Raw genomic sequence first — 21,130 nt, forward strand, 5'->3', positions numbered from 1 at the left:
TAAAAGCAGCAAAATTCTTAACATTTTTCTTTCTTTAAATTTTTAAATACTTCCCAAACAACATATTAGGATTTTTTAAATTACTCTGGAAGTGTCTTAATGGCATCTTGATTTCCTTACTCCATGATTTTTTTTTTTTAATGTAGAAGGTCAAGGAAACCATGATTAAAAGGGAATAGAGAATGACTGATGCATGTGTGTTCATATAAATTACACTGATATATAATGTGGAGAAATATGTTATCTGAGAAAGTGTGAAAAGGAATATATGGGGAGGAGGGAGAGCGGGAAACAAAATGATTAGGTTTTAGGTACGGCAGACTGAAAAAGATTGGGAAACACTTCCCAACTGGTACAGAAGAGGGAAGATCACTTTAATATCCTGCTGTCATTCAGTTGTGCCTCAGTTGAGACTATGAAAGGAATACCATCAGGATTTCTTTAAAAAAAAAAAAAAGCCTAGAGATCCCAGAAAGCAAATTTCTTTATGATGAAAACCCTACACAGGGTTAATAATCCTGGTGCACCTATAGTAAAAATGGCTTTTATGGCCTGTGGCATTTGATGAATACATCTTGTCATGTTTAAATAAGTGCTAATGTGAAAATAGTTTTATTCCAATTTGAGGCTCTGGTGCATCATGCTGAGTCACTTTAAAACGCTTAGAACCTACAATCTGATAATGCACTAAAGCTACAGGAGCAGTGAGATTTTTGACTCACTTTGCAAGAACAAGAAGATTCAAACTAAAGTCCTGAAAAAAAACAGGAAATGTTCATTTTATTCTCTTAGAAATCCTATTAAGAGTGAAAAACAAGTAAATAATCTACCTGCTAAATGAACTAGCAGTAACTTTAAACCTTGATGAATAAAAACTGAAAAGGATATGAATTTTTATCAACTAATGAAATAATGAACCTTCTCCCATATCTTTTTATGCAATGAAATACCTGTAAATGTGGCCATGATGCCTCAAGGGTAGGTTCATCTTCTTCTGGATCAAATTCATTGCTGTCACTAGGAGGGAGAGTTCTGAATATATTGCAAGATACCTTCAAAAAAAAATCAATAAAGTTAGTTAAAAACAGTTTCTAAGAAAGCTTTGTACATATGAAATTGGCATTGCATAGACTGTCTACTTTGCAAAGATCAGTCTAGGTTCAGAAAGACCTGTGGGTCATGGCAAATCATGGAACAAAGGAAAATATAAAATGGCCCTCAATCCCATGGTGCCCCCTTCTGTTTCTACAGTGATGATGATAGAATGGCCCAAAAAGGGTCAAAGTGTGCTAAGAATTGTGTGATTTTTAGACTATCTAAGCATTAATGTAGCTGTTGGTAACATGTAGGATCCTGCTGTAATGTCCAAGAAACAAACATAATACACAAAGAACGGAATCAAATAAATCTTGACATCCTCACTATAAATGAAACCAAAGAAAAAGGAAGGCATAGGAAAGAATGGAACTGAAATGGAAAGAATGGACAGAATGATCACAAGTTCTCCTTGGAGAAGCAAATGATGTTGTCAGTGCTTATGTTACTCTGTGTCCAAAAGCAACAAGAAATATCACTTGGTGATCATACACTGTGGTGCACGTGATAAGCATTTTCAACAGACAACTGTAAAAATAACTGTTGCTTATGTACCAATGACTGTTGGAAAGGATGAGACAGAAGAGAAATTGAAAGACGAACTTGAAAAGGCCCTTTCAAATGAAATCAACAAGCATTCTGATACTTGGTGACTTCAATTCAAGCATAAAGGAAGGTGGTGAAAAATACTTTTAAATATATAGTTCAGAAGTAAAAAATAAGAGGCCAAAGACTACTCTGAAACACATTAGAGAGATTAGAAGAAGGTGTTGTATATATTAAGTACTAAATAACATGACAAAAATAAATTGGTTACATTTCAACAGGAAAATAAAATGACTGGTTATGGATGTAGGAGTTATTTCCAAATCAGGCATGTATACAATTAGGTAATAGACTGAGAGCAAAGAACAAAATTAATAACAATATTAGAAGAATAAAAATGAGAAAATATGGCATCCTACTGATACAACTCCAATATGACACAAATCCAATCAGCAAGCTGATGATGCTAAAAAAATTGATAATAAATTTTAAGAAACTTTAAGATGGCCTATCACTATTTCCTAAGCACATTAAACATTTATAAATAAATCATTACAAGGAGGCAAAAGGGACCTAAAAATATACAGTTAGCAAAACTTGGATCTCTTTATCCAAGTGGACAATTATGGGGAAGTATGAATTTAGAATATTAATTCATTTATAAAGCCTTACAAAAGAGCATGGTGAAAGATGATAAGCAATATTGACACATAAAATTTCTCCAATGCAAGCAGCATGGAGGAAAAAAAGGGAGTTTATGAAAAGTTTGGTGAGAAATTCCAACTAAGCAAACGCATCCAGAAGGAATTTAAAAATTGAAGAACAGAGAGTAATAAATAAATCACAAATGTAAAAGATTTGTGTTAAAAATTTTTATTCACTCTTTTTTTTTGTCATCAATTACAGTGTGGAGCTAAGAAGAAAACTATCTAGATTTTAGAAATGCATTTGATAAAGTGATCTCATTAGTCTAGAAAAGACAGAGATACAACTAGAAAGATTCAAACATTGCTGAATGTCTGGACTCAAATGTTTCAATATCAATGTGGCAGGAGGACTCTAGTGGAGTATCCCAAGGATTTTGTTCTTGGCCCTGTCCCATTTAACATTTTCATCAATGGCCTGGATAAAGACATAGATTGCATGTTTATCAAATTCTTAGAAGATATAAATAAAGCTGAGAGAGATGGCTTATACACTGAATAACAGAGTTAGGATCCAAAAAGATCTTGACAGACTAGAAAACTGAGCTACATGTAATAAGATGAAATTCAACAAACACAAATGTAAAGTCATACTCAGGTTTAAAAAATCAACTGCACAAATACAGGATGGGAGGAGGCATAGTCAGATAATGGTCTGTTTAGGAAAAAAAGATTTGGAGATTTTGATAGACTACAAACTCAATATGTAAAGTTGTGTTCAAATATTTGCAAGTCTATCAAGTGAGAAAGATTATACTTGTTCTGTTTGGCCCTCAAGGTAGAAGCTGCAAAGACAATGATTCCTACACAAAAGTGGAATGGACTGCTTCGGGAGTGATGGGTTGTACATTATTGAAGGTCTTTGAATAAAAGCTGGATGATCATTTGTTACATATGTTGTAATAGAGATTCCTTCTGGTATGAGTTGAACTAGATGGTTCTATAGTCCCTTACAATTCTAAATTTCTGTTGATTCTGTGCAATTCAGTAAGAAAAAAACTTTGCTTGAAGACCCTCTGGTTTATAAGCCATAAAATAGGGAGATACAGATTTGCCAATGTCGCGTGCCATCATAACAGAGGACATTCAGAACAGGGTCCAGGAAGGTTATATCACTTGCCTATGGTCACAGGGGTATTAAGGGTCAAAGGTGGGCTGTGTTCTTCCCACTGTACCATATTGTCTCAGTATATGTCTTTGACAGAAACTGAAAATGTACAATGTACAATAAATCAATGGCCCAGAAATGAACAAGAGGATAAAAAGAGGTTAGATTACCTTTAAGATATTATTCAGTACTTCAAAAACACAAAACAAAAAAGACTGGGTCCCCCTATATTGTCCAGGCTAGAAATGCAAGGACTACTTACAGGCCCCATCCCAGTCTGATTGTACTGGAGCTTTGACCTGCTGTGTCTCTGACTTGGGCCAGTTCACTCTTCCTCAGGTCAACTGGTTGCCCTAGGAACTCACCGTATTAATGTCAAGCTTAATTCCGACAGAGAATCAATCAGCTAAGCCCAATATAATTCTTATCTCCTGAGCACAAGAGGGTCTACAGTTTCAGCCTCCCATTAGCAGGATTATTTGCATGTACTACTAGGCCCAAGTTACAGTGCTTTAATGACCCTAAACTTCTCCTTGAAACAAAGCTACAACTTTTTAACATGGATGTTCTTCTGGTAACGTTTTAAGGTTGCAAGTAATAGAATATCCCAGTCTCAATACCACTGTAAGTTGTGGGTCCACCATATGCCTCTCCATTCCCCTTAATAAAAGGATTTGTTCTGTGAAGTTTGCATTTAGTCAAAGGGCCACACTTGAGGGCCCAGAGGGCCACACGTGGTCTTAAGGCCGCAGGTTCTCCACCCCTGGTCTACACCAAGAAAGCCCTAAAAACAGTCTGGTAGAATGACCAGGATTATAAAATGCAATGAGGCTATTTACAAAGAAATTAAAGTACTTGACTTATCCAACTATTTCAGGGATTGAGATGAAATTTACCTAAGGATTTAGTTTGTAGTAACAATCTTGATCTCAGACACATCAATCAACTGAAAATTCTATTCTGACCCTTCAGTTTTCAGTGTAAGCATCCTTACTGCCAACTCATCCTAAATTCCACCAGCTTCAGGGATGAGCCTCTCCAAGAATGAATGAAATCTATTCCACAACAGAGTAATGCATCCTGGGGCACATGGTCAATGCTCTTTTAACTCAGCATAACTGTCCAGAACCTTCACTCCACTTCCCAAGCACAAGCAGTTCCATACAATAGCGAGGTGGAATAAAATATTAGGAAGGGATTACTGGATTTTCATCTACCCAATAATCCAATAAACATTCCCATCTATAGAAAGTACAACTCGGAGGTATGCTAATTCAGGCTACACATAGTGGATACCCTTCCATGGACAGAAATAGTTAGAATGACTTTGATGGAGTTCATAATTACAACTAATGAGCACCAAAATAATTGTCCAACCTCTGCGTACAGCTTGCTCTAACTTGCTCATGGTTAATACATTCAAAGACTCCTGGATTATGTTTATCTTAGACAAGCACACTTATTCGTAAAGGGCTCCAGTTCCCTTTGTCATTCTGAGCATAAAAGTGTAACCTCGAGCAGTTTCTCAGGTGAGTTTTCAGTACTGTTAGAGGTGATCAGCTCCTGGGTAGACCTCAAGTATGTGGTGTCACATTCTGGATCAAGACAAAAAGGACCTAGGTGACTGTGTCACAGACTACACATCTGTCCTCAATGTATCTCTCCTTTAATATCAAGAATTTCTAAGGAACTTCCCTGTAAACATCAGCTGTGTTTCAGACCCAGACCAGATTGTTATACATCTTGCATAAATGCAATAGCAATTTGAATTTTTGGATCAATTTATTGCAATATGTCATTTGATCCTTACAGTACCATTATATTAGGGTAGAAAGTACAAGTATTATTATCTCACTTTACAGATGAGGAAACCAGAACTTAAAGAAACTCTGTAAACTTACTCAAAGTCACAAAGCTATTAAGTATTAAAGTTGAAACTCACATTTTTTTGAACCCAGCTTTTCTGATACCAAGTCTGATGTTCATTCTATTGCCTTCTGCAAGCCTCTACAATATTATATCTTTGGTTTTAGGGTGAGGTCTGTGCTATTTGAAAACTATTTTACAAAGACAACTAAAGGCTGTTATCCAGTGTCAACTTGGCATCTGTCAATGAATAAAATTAAATTAAGTGAACAAAAAATAATTCTGCTGTCTAACCAAGAGTCTAAGTGGTAAACTTGTAGTTACTGCTTCTTCTATGAAACCTTGTTCTTTCATATCTAAGATTTAAGTGGATTATCAAATAAGTAATGACAGCTCTGTGCTTATCCAGGATATATGATCTCAACCCCTCCCCCTTCCTACCCTAAACCTCTCCATTCCTGACCCTCCCTCAAGTTCATTAAAAGAGACAGGTGGCTAAGATAAAATGGGTGTTGAAGGTTCTTACCCTTTCAGCTGATCATTTAGGGAAAAAAAGTGTTACCAAAAAACAAAACTTTGAAAACAAATTTACAGTTTACATTTTCAATAATATTCATAGAATAACCAAAAAAACTCAGAATAGAAAGTATTTCAGAGGTCACTTAGGACAAAATATAAAATTTTTGAGAGACAGTGTGGTATTCAAGAAAAAGCCATGAATTCAAATAAACAGATCCTAGGGGTAGCCCTAGTTTTTCAACTAAGTAGCTGTATAACCTTAGACAAATCACCTAATTAACCTTTTGGAGTCTCAGGTTCTTCATCTGTAAATTAAGGGGGTTGGACTAGACCCTTTTTGAAGTCTCTTCCAACTCCCAAAAGTCTGCAATTCTATTCAAGCTAAATCCAGCACCAAAATTATAATCGAAAAAGGCTTTCAAAAAGTATCGCAATCTTTATTTATATTAAAAGTTTTGTAATAAACAGCAGAAAAGCATAAATCAAGTTAAAGGTGGGAAGGACTGCAATGTACACCAAAAAGTAACTGTAAGAAAAATACAAAAACAAGAAGAAATGGAGACTAGATACATTAATGGGTAAATAGTAAAAAAGCAGCAGATGATATTTATGATTTTCTTACCACAAGAGGGCGCGATTCACTGTACAGACAGAAGCTACCATCACCTGCCAACTGAGTTTGCTCTTAGAATTTTAAGGTGATTTAAGATTAACAGAGCTTGAAGAGGCCTCAAAAATCATTACCACTAACACTAGCTTACAGAAAAGAAAACTGAAGGAGCAGCTAGGTGGCACAGTAGATAGGGTACCAGCTGTGGAGTCAAAAGGACCTGAGTTCAAATTTGGCCTCAGAGCAGACACTTGACATGTACTAGCTGTGTGACCCTAGGCAAGTCACTTAACCCCAATTGCCTTGCCAAAGCAGAAAATAAATAAATAAAAATTAAAAGAAGTAAATATATATATATATAAAAGTAAAAAAAAAAGGAAACTGAGGCACAGCACACGTGGGAGACTTGCCCAAAGTCACACAGCTAGAGACACAGTAAGATCTCCTGCTACTAGTTCACCATTCTTTCCTTTACACCATGTTGCCCTCCATTGAGAAAAGTGCTATTAATCAACTATTCTCTATTTCTTTTATATCTCTTATAGTTTTATTTCTACACAGCAATTCACCAAGGTAGGCCCTGGAAGAAGATATAAAGATAAATTAGACAGTTCTTGATTTTAGTTCCATTCAGCTTCAATTTCCATAGTGCTTTTCCCCTCATAGCTGTGAGGTTAATATCACGGAATCTCAGAATTGGAAAGAACCTTCCTGGTTGGCTAATTCAACCCACACTTGGAATGAAACCCTCTTTACAAGTGGACATCCAGTGTCCCCTGGAAGACCTCATTTGTGATGGGGAACACACCAACACTTGTGCCTTCCAAAATTCTTAATTGTTATGTTTTTCCTTACACAGAAGAAAAATTTGCCCCTCTATAACTTCTACTTGTTCATCCTAATTATATCTCCTGGGACCAAGCCATATTAGTCCAATCCAGGGGTGGGAAACCTGCGGTCTCAAGGCCACATGTGGCCCTCTAGGTCCTCAAGTATGTTGGATTCAGTCAAAGGGCCATACTTGAGGACCTAGAGGGCCACATGTGGCCTCAAGGCCGCAGGTTTCCCACCCCTGGTAATCACTAGAGCTAAAGATACCCCTTGCCAAGCAACAGAAAAGGCATCCTCAAATCAAGTTTTTAAAGACAAACTGAGTTGGGGAATGGGAGAGTGGGACAGTAGGGGGTGGGACTCAGACTTCAGGACACAAGTCCCCAGAGAGGCTGTGGACACCAGTCCTGGGTGATAGAAGCCTCCTAAAGGGGCTGAGGAAGCCACCCCCTTTAAGGAGTTATTCTTGCTAACTAGATGCTAAACTCAGTTGTTTCTACCTACTGAAGAAGGACAAATCTTCTCAAAGACCTGTAAATTTCAAGGGACCTTGGTGTTTTAAACCCAGTTGTTCTACCTTCCTGCTCTAATTCCTCTTCCAAATAAAAGCCCTTTAAACTCTAAGCAGTGGGAGAAAAAAAGCATAGAGCATATGCTGAAGAGATCTTAGAAATTATCTAGTTCAAGTCTTCATTTTGCAGTTACTCTCAGAGGTGACCTGCTAGTAAATGACAGAGCAAAGACTATATACCAACTCCTATTTATAGTACTTAAATGTTGTACTCCCCAAACCCCTGAAACTTTAGCTGAGATCATATTATATAGGTCAGGGGGTCAGCACACTGGCCCAAGGGCTAAATTCAGTCGAATTTTATTTAAAAATGTCAAAATCATTCTTAGCTTGAAGACCCTACAAAGGGTAGTAAATGAAAAGATCTCTTTTATTTTACAGAGGAGAAAACTGAGACTAAATAGGTCAGATGGCTTATTCATACAATCATATATTTATGACTGCAGTAGAACTGGCCGAATGGAGCAAACTGCTGTCTTTTGGGTCCAAGTCCAGTGTTCTACTCCATAAGCTTCTCCATGGAGATGAAAATTTACTCTGTATCTCTTTTGTCTCACATTTTACCATATTTTTAATCCCCTGACCCATTTCCCCTTTTCTTCTGCCTAAGCTAACTAGTGACATTCAGTGACATCAAAGGATCTGTACAATTAGGTAAAGAATAACAGAATTTAGAGCTAGAAGGGACCTTAGAAATCATCTAAGTCAGCTCTCTCATTTTACAAATAAGTCAACTGAAGTTTGGAAGGAACGAAGTGATTTGCCCAAGGTTGCACTGATGGTCTCAGAGCCAGGATTAGACTCTCTAAAGTTCCCAGAGTCCAAGAGGGAATAAGGACTTGGAGACATAAGCACCATTTAGCCCCACTAGAGGATATCAGGAGTTATCTATTCTAGATCAACTTTAACTGAAATTACAGTCATTAACATAAATTAAAATTTGAACAAAAGGGGGAGGGGGAGAGAGACCAAAAACCTATCTAGAGTATATAAAAAGAGAAGCATTTTACCAAAATTCAAATTTCTATAACAGCATAGCTTTACTCATCAATATATTACAATTCACCTAGAAGAAAAATATACTTGCTCTATTTCACGACAGTAATGGTCATTTTTAAGGCCTTTATAAAAAAACCTCCTTGGTCCAATTTCTACTAATAAGAGGAAATAGGCAAATTATACACATGCAGTGACCATGTAACTCCTGGCCCATCATGAAGATAACTAACATTTGTAAAGTATTTCAAAGTTTGCAAAGAGTACTTCTGGGTCATATGACAGCACAATGGAAGACTAGACATTTTCTCCAATCCTCATGACCTCTCAAACGTTTCCAAAATAAGAATTATGTGCCGAAGGAAAAGCAACTGCAGCTTTCTCCTTCATCTAACAGTACTAAGAACCCTAATGAGGTAACAATCAGTGAACATCAAAAAAAACTTAGCCCTCAAGTGTTTGCTTCATACCCCTCCCCCACCAGCTCCCGTGTTCTGGCAGGGCAGCACAATCCACTTCATGATCTGGGATCCACTGAGCAATTCTCTGATGGCTGATGCTAGAGTCTCTGCCAACTAACCCCCCTCCCATGTGCTCTCACTCTACCATTCTGAGGCAACAAGCAACAGAACTCAACTGTGTCCTCCCCCAACCCCTAAGCCTGTGCTGGGGAAGTAAAGGTACAGGAAAGTACAAGCATGCTCTGCCTGGGACAGCAGTGTCCCTAACGTAGCATAGTAGTATTCAACCAGAGAAATAAGGAAGAGAAGGAATGAGGCTGATTGCCAGCATATTGGGATGGGGGAAGAGAAGGTAACACTAAGCTTAAAGGAAAAGGGACTGGCATCCAGCTGAGGTCAGTTATGTCTCCCCAGGTCACTTGGGGGCAGAGATTATGACAGTTGCAAAGTAAATTCTCCAGTACAGGAAGAGGCTGAGAAAGCTTTGAGATCCAGCCCCTAGGGAAATTACCACAAAAGGGGATTGAGTAAAAAGTCAGCAAGGAAATTTAAGGAAAAAAAGACTGAAATTACCAAAAATCTCAGTTAAAAATCTTGAGCACAAGCCAATATATCAATAGGAAAGGCATTAACAGAAGGAAATATGCTCTCCAAATCATCTGAACAAGTCCCACCATCTCTGAATAAATATTATAAGACCAAAAAAAAAAAAGGAATTAGCTCCTGATAATGTAAAGGACCCTATGAATCCCCAAGAGAACATGGCAATTCAGCAAGATGTTCCTATCAAGAAAAAAATAAAAATTGTCAAAGAAGAATTTATGACCTTCACAGCAAAAATAATCAGCAGAAGAGAAAATCTTAAATCTATGGAGGCAAATCTTGCAAAAAAAAAAAAAAGAAAAGAAAAGAAAAGAAAAAGAAAACAACTAATCGGGAATGTGAAGGCAAGCTGGAAAAAGAGGAGCAAAAAAGGAATAATGTTAAGAGAAAATATTGTCTCTGTGACAAGCAAAACATATTGATCTTGAAGATAGGATGCAGAGAGACAACATTTGGAGTTTAGGTCTCCAAGAAGAATATAACAAAATAAAATTAACCCCCCAAAAATCATAACGCAAGAAATAATACCACAAAACTACTCAGAATTTATGAATACAGAATACAAAATGTTAATCAAAAGAATCCACAGATCACCTACTGAAGAAAACCCTATGCCACAAACTCCAAGACACACAGTGGTTAAATTAAGCAATTCTGAGAATAAGCAACAACTTCTACAAGTAACCAGGAGAAAGACCTTCAAATATATAAGGAAAGGAAATTCAACTGACACAAAACTATTCTAAACCCACCAAAAACCTCAGAGGAAAACGGAATAACATGTTGTGAAGCGCCAAGGAGCTCAAGCTGCAACCTAAAAGTGACATATCTTGCAAACATGAGCTTAATCATAAATGAAAAAACATGGCCATTCAATAAAAAGCTTTTAAAGTATTCCTAAAAGGAAAAAAAAAAAGACTAAGAAAAAAATTTCTTTGCAAACACCCTGGACGATAGAAATACAAGAAAAGTAAACAAATACAATAACTAAGGATGGCATAAAAATGTTATGCTCCCAAAAAAGGAGAGAGAAAAACAGAAAGAGAAAGACCCCTATTGGGTTAGAAACACCAACAACTGAGGGACCATTAAGAGATTTCTTTCAAAATTTGCAAAGTGCATTATATGTATTATTTTATTTAATCTTCATACTTCATACATAACACAATGAGATAAGTACTCTGCATTGTACAGATGAAAAAACTGAGTCTCTGAAAAGTGAAGTGACTTATCCATACTCATACAGCTAGCAAGTATGAGAGGCAGGATTTGAACTCAAGTTTTCACAACCCCAAAAGAACAATCTATCCACTAGTCCATGCTGCTTCAGGCAGCATGTATATCACTTTACAATTCTTGAGCATTTTATATACATCCTCATTTCATCCTAACAACTCTGTAGGGTAGTTTTATTATCTCCATTTTCAAGATGAGAAAACTTAGGCTCAGAGGTCAACTAATTTCACAGCTCTAAAAGTTCAAGGGACCTCAGAATCCCTTTAAACCAATCTCCTCATATTACATATGAAGAAACTGAAACTCAGGGAGACACAACAACTTATCCAAAGATGCACAGGTCAAATGTATCCAAGATGGGATCTGAACCTAGGTTTTAACTGACCAGTTTCAAGAACTGCAATGTGAAAACAAAACTTCTTATGCAAAGTTCAGTGTTCTTTCAACTATACTAATTAATATAATGATTCAACTTATTGATTCATCATTTCTGTAATAATGCAGTAGGTTTTTAAGTGGCAAGGTTCACATCTTTCTTAAAACAAGGTAGAAGATGAAATAGCTGACTTCAGATCTACTCCAGTCAACATGCCTCAAAGATGATTATTTCTTGAAATCATACAACAGAGCATTCAGATCAATTGAGAATATATAAAACTCTTTTCATGGTTTCAAAGTGGATTATGTTTTTAAACAAAGAAAATATAGAGTGGTAAAATACATGAAGAATTATCAGGCAAGGGAAGGGCTCTAATTCCTCTGAAGAAAGCTGCATACTGGGAACCTCAACAACCATATTTATCTCCTTGAGTTTTCTCATCTAGAAAAAGGAAGCTATAAAGAGAACATAGCATTTAGTAGAGATTACACATACATACACACACACACAGGGGGGGAGAGAGAGAGAGAGAGAGAGAGGGAGGGGGAGGGAGAGAGAGAAAGAGAGAGGGAGAGAGAGGAAGTCAAGAACTACTCAGCTAGCTAACAAGAAAAAGAAATTCAACAAATAATAATGTTGAACTTATGGTAACATGGCTAAGCATCACCTGAACATCATCACCTCAAAAGAGCAATAAATGTATCCCCAAAGTAAAGAAATGCTTACAAGGAAACCCTCAAAGGAAAAGTAAACAGAGAAGCTGAAGAAATGAATAATAAAAAAAAGAAAGAAAAGAAAAGAAAAAGAAGTCCCAGTATAGTAATTAAATGCCAAGGGATAAAACAAAGCAAGGCAAAATTTCCAGAAGAAAATTAACTAAAAAAGAAAAAAAAATGAGGAGCTTTATCATAAGACACAATGAGAGATATAAAAGAAGACTTGGCATCTGTAACTATGGAAATGAAATATTTGAAAGAAGAATACAAAAAGAAAAGCATAAAGATCAACAGCTTAGACAAGGCAGTGGAAAATCTCAATAAATCAGCAGTAGGCACTCAGAGAACTGGAATGGCCTAAATGGGAATAGAAAAATGCCAGAACAGCAAAACAACCAACAAAGAAAAATTTTAAAGCAGCATAATTGGAAGAGGACCTCAGATTTCCGCAAAACAAAGCAACAAAACTAAAGACCACAGCTTGGTAAGATGATCTGAGATGATCACCCAGAAAACTATGACGAAGCACAGCCTGAATACCACATTACTAGAAAATCAAATAAGAAAAATGCCTGGTGGTACTGGAAACAGAGAGCAGAGTGCAAATCAATAGACTCTGTAAGATACCAACTTTGTGGAATACTGAATTTAACTCACCCAAATGTGAAGGAACCAAATTTCAGAGCTTAAAAAAGAGAATCTTTCAAACAGTAGGGAAGAAAAACAGTAGGGATCAAAAAAAAAAAAAAAAAACAAAACAAAACCCATTCAAATCACATCAGATTATTCAATGAGAATAAGAAAAAAAAATTAGAATTTGATACAACAAAAAAGAGGGAAATCAAGTTTAGTTCATCAAATCGCCTATGATACAAAACTGAATATAATCCAGCACAGGAAGAGAAAAACCATAGTTCAAATTTAATGTAAGGCTACTACACACAGATGCCACCAACTGAGATGAGGAGGGAATGTATATTGATTAACAATATTTTATATAAATAAAAAAAAATACCAACATTAACTCTATGAAGGTTGAGAACTGCATAAAGACCAAGGGAATAAGGACTTAATTTTAGGTGACTTTAGTGTTACTCTCATAGTTTAAAAATTGATACATACTAGGGCATAAAAATTCATAAAGTAAAATGCAAAGAAGCAGAAAATCAAAACCTGGTCCAACCATTCAGGAAAATAAATTTCACCCAATAACCCTAAGGAGGTATAGAATCATTGGTACAAATATGTTCACAGTAGCAACATTTATAACAGCAAAAAACTGGAAATCTATATGTACAAGAATTGGAGAATAACTAAGTAAATTGTAATTTCATTTGTTAGTTGCAGATTTCCCTCTATCATATCCCTTTATACTTTTTCCTCTTTTCTTCCTGGCACTCTCTTTACAAAGAAAAGTAACTTGATCAACACTACTGCTGAAGTAGTCTGTTGCTACTCCTTTTCCATCTCCTTTCTTTATCAAGTTCAGATCCTGATTTGTTTCTTATACTTCTTTCTCTTTTCATTCTTCCCTTTATTAATCAACACTCAAATTGAAATTTATCTTATGTCAAATCATTCCCTGACTTTAATCTCCCTCTTCATCTCTCCCTTCCCTTCTGCTGTTCCTGATCATTTCCCTGTTGAGTTTAATGTGTATCTACACCAAACTGGTCCAGGGGTGGAAAATCTGCAGTCTCAAGGCCATATGTGGCCCACTAAGTCAGCAAGTGCAGCCCTTTGACTCAATCCAAACTTCACAGAAAAAAATCCATTAATAAAAGGATCTGTTCTGTAAAACTTGGATTCAGTCAAAAGGTCACACTCAAGGACCTAGAGGGCCACATGTGGCCTCAAGGCCACAGGTTCCCAACCCCTGGTTAATCAATCTTTATCAAGTTCAGATAAAAGTGAGGACCTGAAAAACTCATTCTTTCCCCATTCTTTCCACCATGTTTATAAATTCACTGCTCTTCTAGTACACCACATTAAGGCAAAAGGCTCCTCTTCTTCCTTAGTATATTCCTTTATCTCTTCCACTTTTCTTTCTTAAATCCAACAAAACAGAACAAGCACAAAAATCGGTCCTCTGTATGTCTTATTTAACTCCCTTTATGACCTCTGAAGACAAAAAGTGATGAAGGGACATTTTTCTCTTCTTCCCTTATTAGAATGTAAGCATTTCATCACTGTTTAGCCCCTTTCAGTTGCTCAAATCTATTTACCTTTCTAGGTTTCTCTTTAGTCCAAAGTTTCTATTCACCTTTGACCTTTTCATTAAAAAGGCTTGAAAGTTCTCTTTTCTATTAAAGATGCGTTTCTTCCCTAGAAGGATTATACTAAGTTTTGCAAGGCAAGTTATTCTTGGTTATAAGCCTTCATCTTTTGCCTTTTCAAATGCTATATTCCAAGATTTTCTCTACTTTAGGTAGTTTCAGCATAGCCTTTATGTGATCCTGTCTGTGGTTTCTGAGTATTTAAACTCTTCCTGACTGCTTGAAGTATTTTTCCTTTGCTTTGGAACCTCTGAATGTAGGCTATGACATTCCTTAGTGTTTTCCTACGAGAAGGTAACTGGTAGATTCTTTCTCTTTCTACTTTGCCCTCTGACTCTAATAGATCTGGACAGTTTTCTCTTATGATTTCTTGAAATATGTTGTCCAAATTTTTTGTTTGGTTATGGTTTTCAAGAGGAGTCTGATAAATTTTAAATGGCCTTTCCTCAAACTAGTAGATAATTTTCTTCTATTTTTTTTTTAATCTTCTGACTTGATTCTAATATTCCTTATCTAATCAAGTCATTTCTTTTCAGGAAGTTCACTACTTGGGTAGTTTTCCACTTTCTATTTTAATTTATTAATTCCACTTTCATTTTTTCCTCTCTAATTCTTTCATTCCTCATTTCATTTTTTATCTTGTCTTTAACGTCTTTCAGTTACGTCTATAATAGTTGTGGCAGCTGATTGCCCTCCCCCTCCAAAGTACTGCTTGCAGCTTTGGAAGTTTCATTTTTCTTCTGAGTTTTACCTCTTTAGCTTCTCTTATCCCATACTCTTTTTTTTTTCCACTTTGGTGTCTTCTGTTTACTCATATTTTCAGCTTGAGATGCTGGATGGGGATTTGGGTTTTAAGTTAGTCTCCTCCAGTACTCTTGGATGGTACTTGGTCTTGTTTGTTCTTCTCCCTTAAGTTTAGATGCCACTGCCACTGTTAATCTGCATGAGGTGGTTAGAATTAGGCCCAACCTTCTGCCATAACACCCAGTTTCTGCCTCAGTCTCTTAAATTATTATAGGTTCAGGCCTTGGCTGTACTATTTTTCCTTCTCTTTACGTGACCTAGTCAGGAATTGGATCCCTCCTCTGCTGTGGCCTTAACAGGCCCTAAAAAGATACTGGAGACCACTCTGGTTATTAGGCCTCCTACACATCTTTCCTGGCGCTGATTCTTAGGAGCTGAGTTGATCCTATCTCCTGCTGTGATTCCTAGTGCCTTTAGAAGTGCACAGGTAGGACCTATTTCCCTGTGGAGTAACCTATTGGGACTAGTCTTACACCCTATTTCTATTCTGACAGGCCAGGGCTGGGATGACTTCAGGGACTCCATTATTAGAGCTGTTATGGCCTTGTAATACCACTGTCCAGAGTACTGAAAGTTTCAAGTCCATTTTCAGTAGTCTGCCCTAGCTTTCTATCTCTCCTATCTTTTGTTAGCTTTCAGTACAGATATCAGAGTAGATACAGGTTTCCCTAGTTCAACTCCTTGACCAGCCTCCATTGTTTCTAGGATTACCTGAGCTGGCACTGATTTCTCTAGTCTGACCTCTCTACTCGCTTCTGGACATCTTCTTGCACTGAAATAAATAAATACAGATTTCTTTAGCACCGGTCTTTCTGGGGCCATTTTATAATGTATTTGGGGGGCAGCTAGGTGGCGCAGTGGGTAGAGCACCAGCCCTGAAGTCAGAAGGACCTGAGTTCAAATCCAGTCTCACACCAAACACTTGACACTTACTAGCTGTGTGACCCTGGGCAAGTCACTTAATCCCAATTGCCTAAAAACAAAAAAAAAAAATGTATTTGGGAGTTTCTGTGTGAGAACTAGGCTGCTCTACAACTTTTCAATTGTCATATTAACCAGAAGTTCCCCTTAATTTGCTTTGATAATAATTTTATTCTAGTAAAAGATAGAGGAAGTAATAAGGGGAACTAGTATGCTGGTCCTGATTCTAACAAACAAAAAAAAAAAAAAAACAGGTCACAGAGAAAGAAATAACTAGAACCTTGAGAAGTGACTGGGCCATCCTAGAGTTCATGATAGATAAAGAAGGGTAAGCATATTTGATTTGCACCCTAGATTTTAGAAAAAGAGATTTCAAAAAGTTCAGAAAAGGAATAAAGTAGGATTGTGTAGTTCAAAATTCTGTAGGACAGATTATTAGCTCAAGGTGGAATGTACTTCTGGGCATACACCCCAAGGAAGGAAAAAAAAACCAGAAAGGACTTCCATATACCAAAATATTTATAGCAATATTTTTGTTATAGTAAAACATGTAGAAACAAAATGAGTGACCACTGATTGTAGGAAGGATGAATGAACTGGCATATGAATACAATAGGAGATAGCCGCTCTGGGAAGAAATAACTAATATAAAGAATTCAGTTAGCATGAGAAGACTTGTATGTACTGATGAAGATTGAGCTTCCATTCTATCTGGGAAAACAGCATATGCCTAAATGAGTAAATTAAAAAACAAAACAAAACAAAAAAACAAGGTAATTTGGGGACAGCCAGGCAGAAGGGGAGGAGACAGGAGAGAAAGATCTCATATAGAATGTGGTTCCTGGGGGCAGCTTTAAAGAAAACAAGAAATTCTAATGGGCAAAGGTAAGAAAGTAATGCATTAGAGAAGTGGGAACTATCCAGTGCAAAGGTTGAGAGATGAGAGATGAAGCAACACATGTGAAAACAGCAAAATGGCCAATCCGGTTAGACTCTAGAGGATGGGATAGGGAAAAATATATAAAATACCAGAAAGGCTGATTGAGGTCAGATTGTGAAGGGCTTTCAAAAAACAAACAGAGGTTCATAATTGACCATAAAGGTAATGGAGAGCTACTGCAGTTTACTGGAAAGAGGAATGCTTTGGAAAAATCACCTGAGCAGGAGTGTGAAGGATAGACTGCAGTGAACTAAGGTGCTGGCTCACTAGAACCAAACAGAATGTGTAGATTTTTCAGCTGGTTGGATATTTGAGGTGAGAAGAGATGCACTCTTTGTGAGACTAGTTTTAGTACTTATAAGAAGTGAAGACCCCAGAATCAAGAAAAAAAATAAACTGATTCCAATTATACAAACTGGAGAATCAGATCAACAAATGCTTATAAATCCTAAGATCACCAATTTTGCGCTAAAATGTGTCTCAGAAGTGTAAACACTTTGCCCAACCCCTTGTCTTTTTTTTTTTAATGTTGTAAGAAACAGTAGCCTAAAGTAAGGCAGAGATAAATGTTGCATTTGCATTCAGAGACATTGACTCCAAATTCCATATTCTTTCCACAGCTCCACACAGCCCCTTGGGAGTAACATCCATTGCCTTCATAGGACCCTAGTTCTAGAGCTGAAAGAGCCCTCAACAGCAATCTACTGGCAATCAACTCCTCATTTTACTTGAGAAAACTTGGAACCAGGGAGTTTAAAGAACTTCTGACCCTAGTCACACAAGATGGAGGAATAAGAAGCAGAATTAGAACACAGATCCTTGGACTGTAGGAGCAGTGACCCCATTTGCAGTTTTCTCGGCAAAGATACTGGAGTAGTTTGTCACTTCCTTCTTCAGTTCATTTTACAGATGAGGAACCAAAGACAAACAGGGTTAAGTGCCATGACACAAATCAAGAAAGTACAGTTTTAACAATGGATACAAACTCACGTTATCTGTCCATATCTGCTAGCTATATCTCTCCTCCTTTGTTGTGGCTAAACTTGAGAAAACGATGTAAAATAGATGCCTCTACTTCCTTTCTTCAATCTAGCTTTTGATCTCATCATTCAACTGAATTTGCTGTCTCCAAAGTTAAAAGCCATCTCTTAATTGCCAAACTTTATGGCCTTTTCTCAATCTTTAAACTTCTGCACCTCTCTTCTGACTTTGACATTGTCATTCATCCTCTTCTCCTTGATCCTTTCTTCCCTCTGGGCTTTCATGACATTACTCTATTCTAGTTCTCCTCCTTTCTGTTTGACTACTCTTTCTCAGTCTTCTTTGACCTTTATCCAGGTCATGTCTGCTAATGCTCAGTGTCCCCAAAGGCTCTGTCTTGGGCCCTCTTCTCTTCAAATACTATAATGTTTCACTTGGTGATCTCATCAATTCACATGGATTCAATTATCATCTCTCTATTGAGAATTCTCAAATCTACTTATCCAGCCCTAACCTCATTGCTAACCTCCAGATTAGCATCTCCAACTGCCTATTGGTCAACTGGACTGGATGTCCTGTAGACATTCTAACCTTAACATGTCCAAAACTGAATTCATTATCTTTTTCCCCAAGCCCTCTTCTCTTCCTATCTTTTCTATTACTGTCAAGGATATTACCATTCTCCCATTCACCAAGGCTCTCAACTTAGAGTTGACTCCTCCTTGACACATTTATACCATTCTCTCCAATCACAAATCTACAACTCTAATTCAAGAATTCATCACTTCACTCCCAGACTTTTGCAACAGTCTTCTAGCTGATCTCCTTGCCTCAATTCTCTCTTCGCTGCAATCCAACTTTCTTTCAGTTGCAAAGGTGATTTTCCAAAGACAAACATGAAACAAACTTTATCCTAAAGTAGTCTATGTCACTCTCCTACTCAAACTCCAATAGCTCCCTATCACCTCCAAGATGAAATATAAAATCCTCTGTTTGGTATTTAAAGTACTGGTTTACTCCCCTCCATAAACTCTAAATACAGTTGTAAAACTGGCCTACATGTTGATCTTCAGACATATCTGCTCTACAATACCTTTGAACTAGTTGTTCCCCATACCTAGAATGTTTTCCCTCCTCACCTCCATCTCCTGGTTTCCTTCAAAACTCTGCTAGAATTCTACCGTCTGCACGAGACCTTTCCCAATCTTTTCCCATCCCTCCGTCCCTTACATAGCCTTCAGTCAATATTACCTTTATTTACACTGTACACATCTTGTATATACATAGATTTTTGCATGTTGTATCCCTCATTAGAATATAAGCTCCTTCAGAGTTGGGAATACCATATTCCAGAAGGCAAAGAATATATACTTACAGTCAAGAAAAAAAAATCAACTGCCCAAGCACAGAAGGCATTTCTAGACAAAAGTTTACATGTAAAAAACCAGGGGGATTTAGTGGATTACAGTCTCCAAATGAGTCAATATGGTGGTCCAACAGTCCAAAAAGCTAAAGCAATACTTATTTAGAAGAAGCCTGGCATTCAAGGTGCTCCATATTTCTATGCTTATTTTAAAGTACATCAACTCACACACTATGTGTGCTCTAACCAAATCAATCAATAGGCATTTATTAAATATCTAATATGTGCCAGGAAGTATAGATACAAACATGAAAAAACCTTTATCCTAAAGTAGTTGGGGGTCAGGGGGCACAGAGATACATGTTGTTGTCATTGTTATCATTGTTGTTGTTGCTGTTGAGTCATTTCAGTCATGTCTGACTCTTTGTAACCCTGTGGACCTCTGTCCATGAAGTTTTCTTGGCAAAGATACTGGAGTGATTTCCTTTGCCAGTGGCAAACAAAAGTTAAGTGACTTGCCCAATGTCACACACCTAGGAAGTTTCTGAGGTGGATTTGAATTCAGGGCCTTCTGACTCCAAGCCCAACACTGAATCTACTCCAACACCTAGTTGTCTCAGAGATACATGATATGCACAAAAATAGGCACCAATAAAATATAGGAATAGGTATGAAGATCTAGATAAAAATTTAAAGTGTTCCCGTATCACTCTCCTTCCTTACCTCCACACTGGGGAATTCTTCTCTTCAAGTTAAGTTCAAACACCTCTTTCTTCAGGAAGCCCTTCCTGGTTTTCCCAGCAAGTAGCGACTCCCCTCTGAAATTACCTTCTATCTACACTGTGTATGTGCATTCATGTAATTATTAATTACATCCTACCCACCTGTAAGAGAGCAGGAGCCATTTCTGCCTTTGTGCTCCCAGCATTTACTACACGTGCTTGGTACACAGTATGTGCTTAATAAGTGCTTTTTAATATTTGTTCTTTTCAAAACAACCTGTTCAATTTTTTGACAATTTATCAATCGGGAGAATGGCTTTTGTTCTTACATATTTGAATAGATTTTCCTCTATATCTTAGATATCATATCTATATCACATAATTTTGCAAGAAAAAAAATGTTCCTTGTCTCCCTTCTATTTTTAACTATATTGGTTCTGTCTGGGCAAAATTTTCCAACTTAAATGAACAAAACTGCCTATTTTATCCCCAGTGATTGCAACTGACATAACAGCATGATTGTTTTTTATTATTAATGTGATCTATTTTGCTTATTGTTTTCCCAACATTGAACTTACCCAGCATTTCTGGTTTAAATCCATCCTGGTCATACTGTATAATCCTTTTGATATGTTGCTACAGGCTCTCCAGTAGTACTAATTCAACATTTTTCTGTCAATGTTGATTAGGGATACTGGGCTATTGTCTTCAGCTTTGTCTCTGCTTAGTTCAGGTATCAATAATATACTTGTTTCATAGAAGAAATTTCATAGCTCTCTCTATATTTTGTAAACAATATATTATAAACTGGAATTTTGTATAATTAATAAAATTCACTTGTAAATTCATCTGTTACTGGAATTTTGTTTCTCTGGGAACTCA

At 36.9% G+C, this 21,130-nt stretch overlaps 1 protein-coding gene across 5 annotated transcripts in view; it reads right to left on the reverse strand.

Moving 5' to 3' along the window:
• The window catches only part of PPP2R5E (protein phosphatase 2 regulatory subunit B'epsilon), a 152,711-nt gene that overhangs the window by 38,838 nt on the left and 92,743 nt on the right, over positions 1-21,130 (reverse strand). For all 5 annotated transcript variants that reach the window (XM_027842856.1, XM_027842853.1, XM_027842852.1 and 2 more), the window contains exon 4: positions 951-1,052. In XM_027842856.1, coding sequence (XP_027698657.1) covers positions 951-1,052 — 102 coding nt within the window. The remainder of the gene's footprint in view (positions 1-950; positions 1,053-21,130) is intronic.

The sequence above is a fragment of the Vombatus ursinus genome, unplaced genomic scaffold (assembly GCF_900497805.2).
Source record: "Vombatus ursinus unplaced genomic scaffold, bare-nosed wombat genome assembly UNPS02014893.1, whole genome shotgun sequence".
Lineage (NCBI taxonomy): Eukaryota > Metazoa > Chordata > Mammalia > Diprotodontia > Vombatidae > Vombatus > Vombatus ursinus.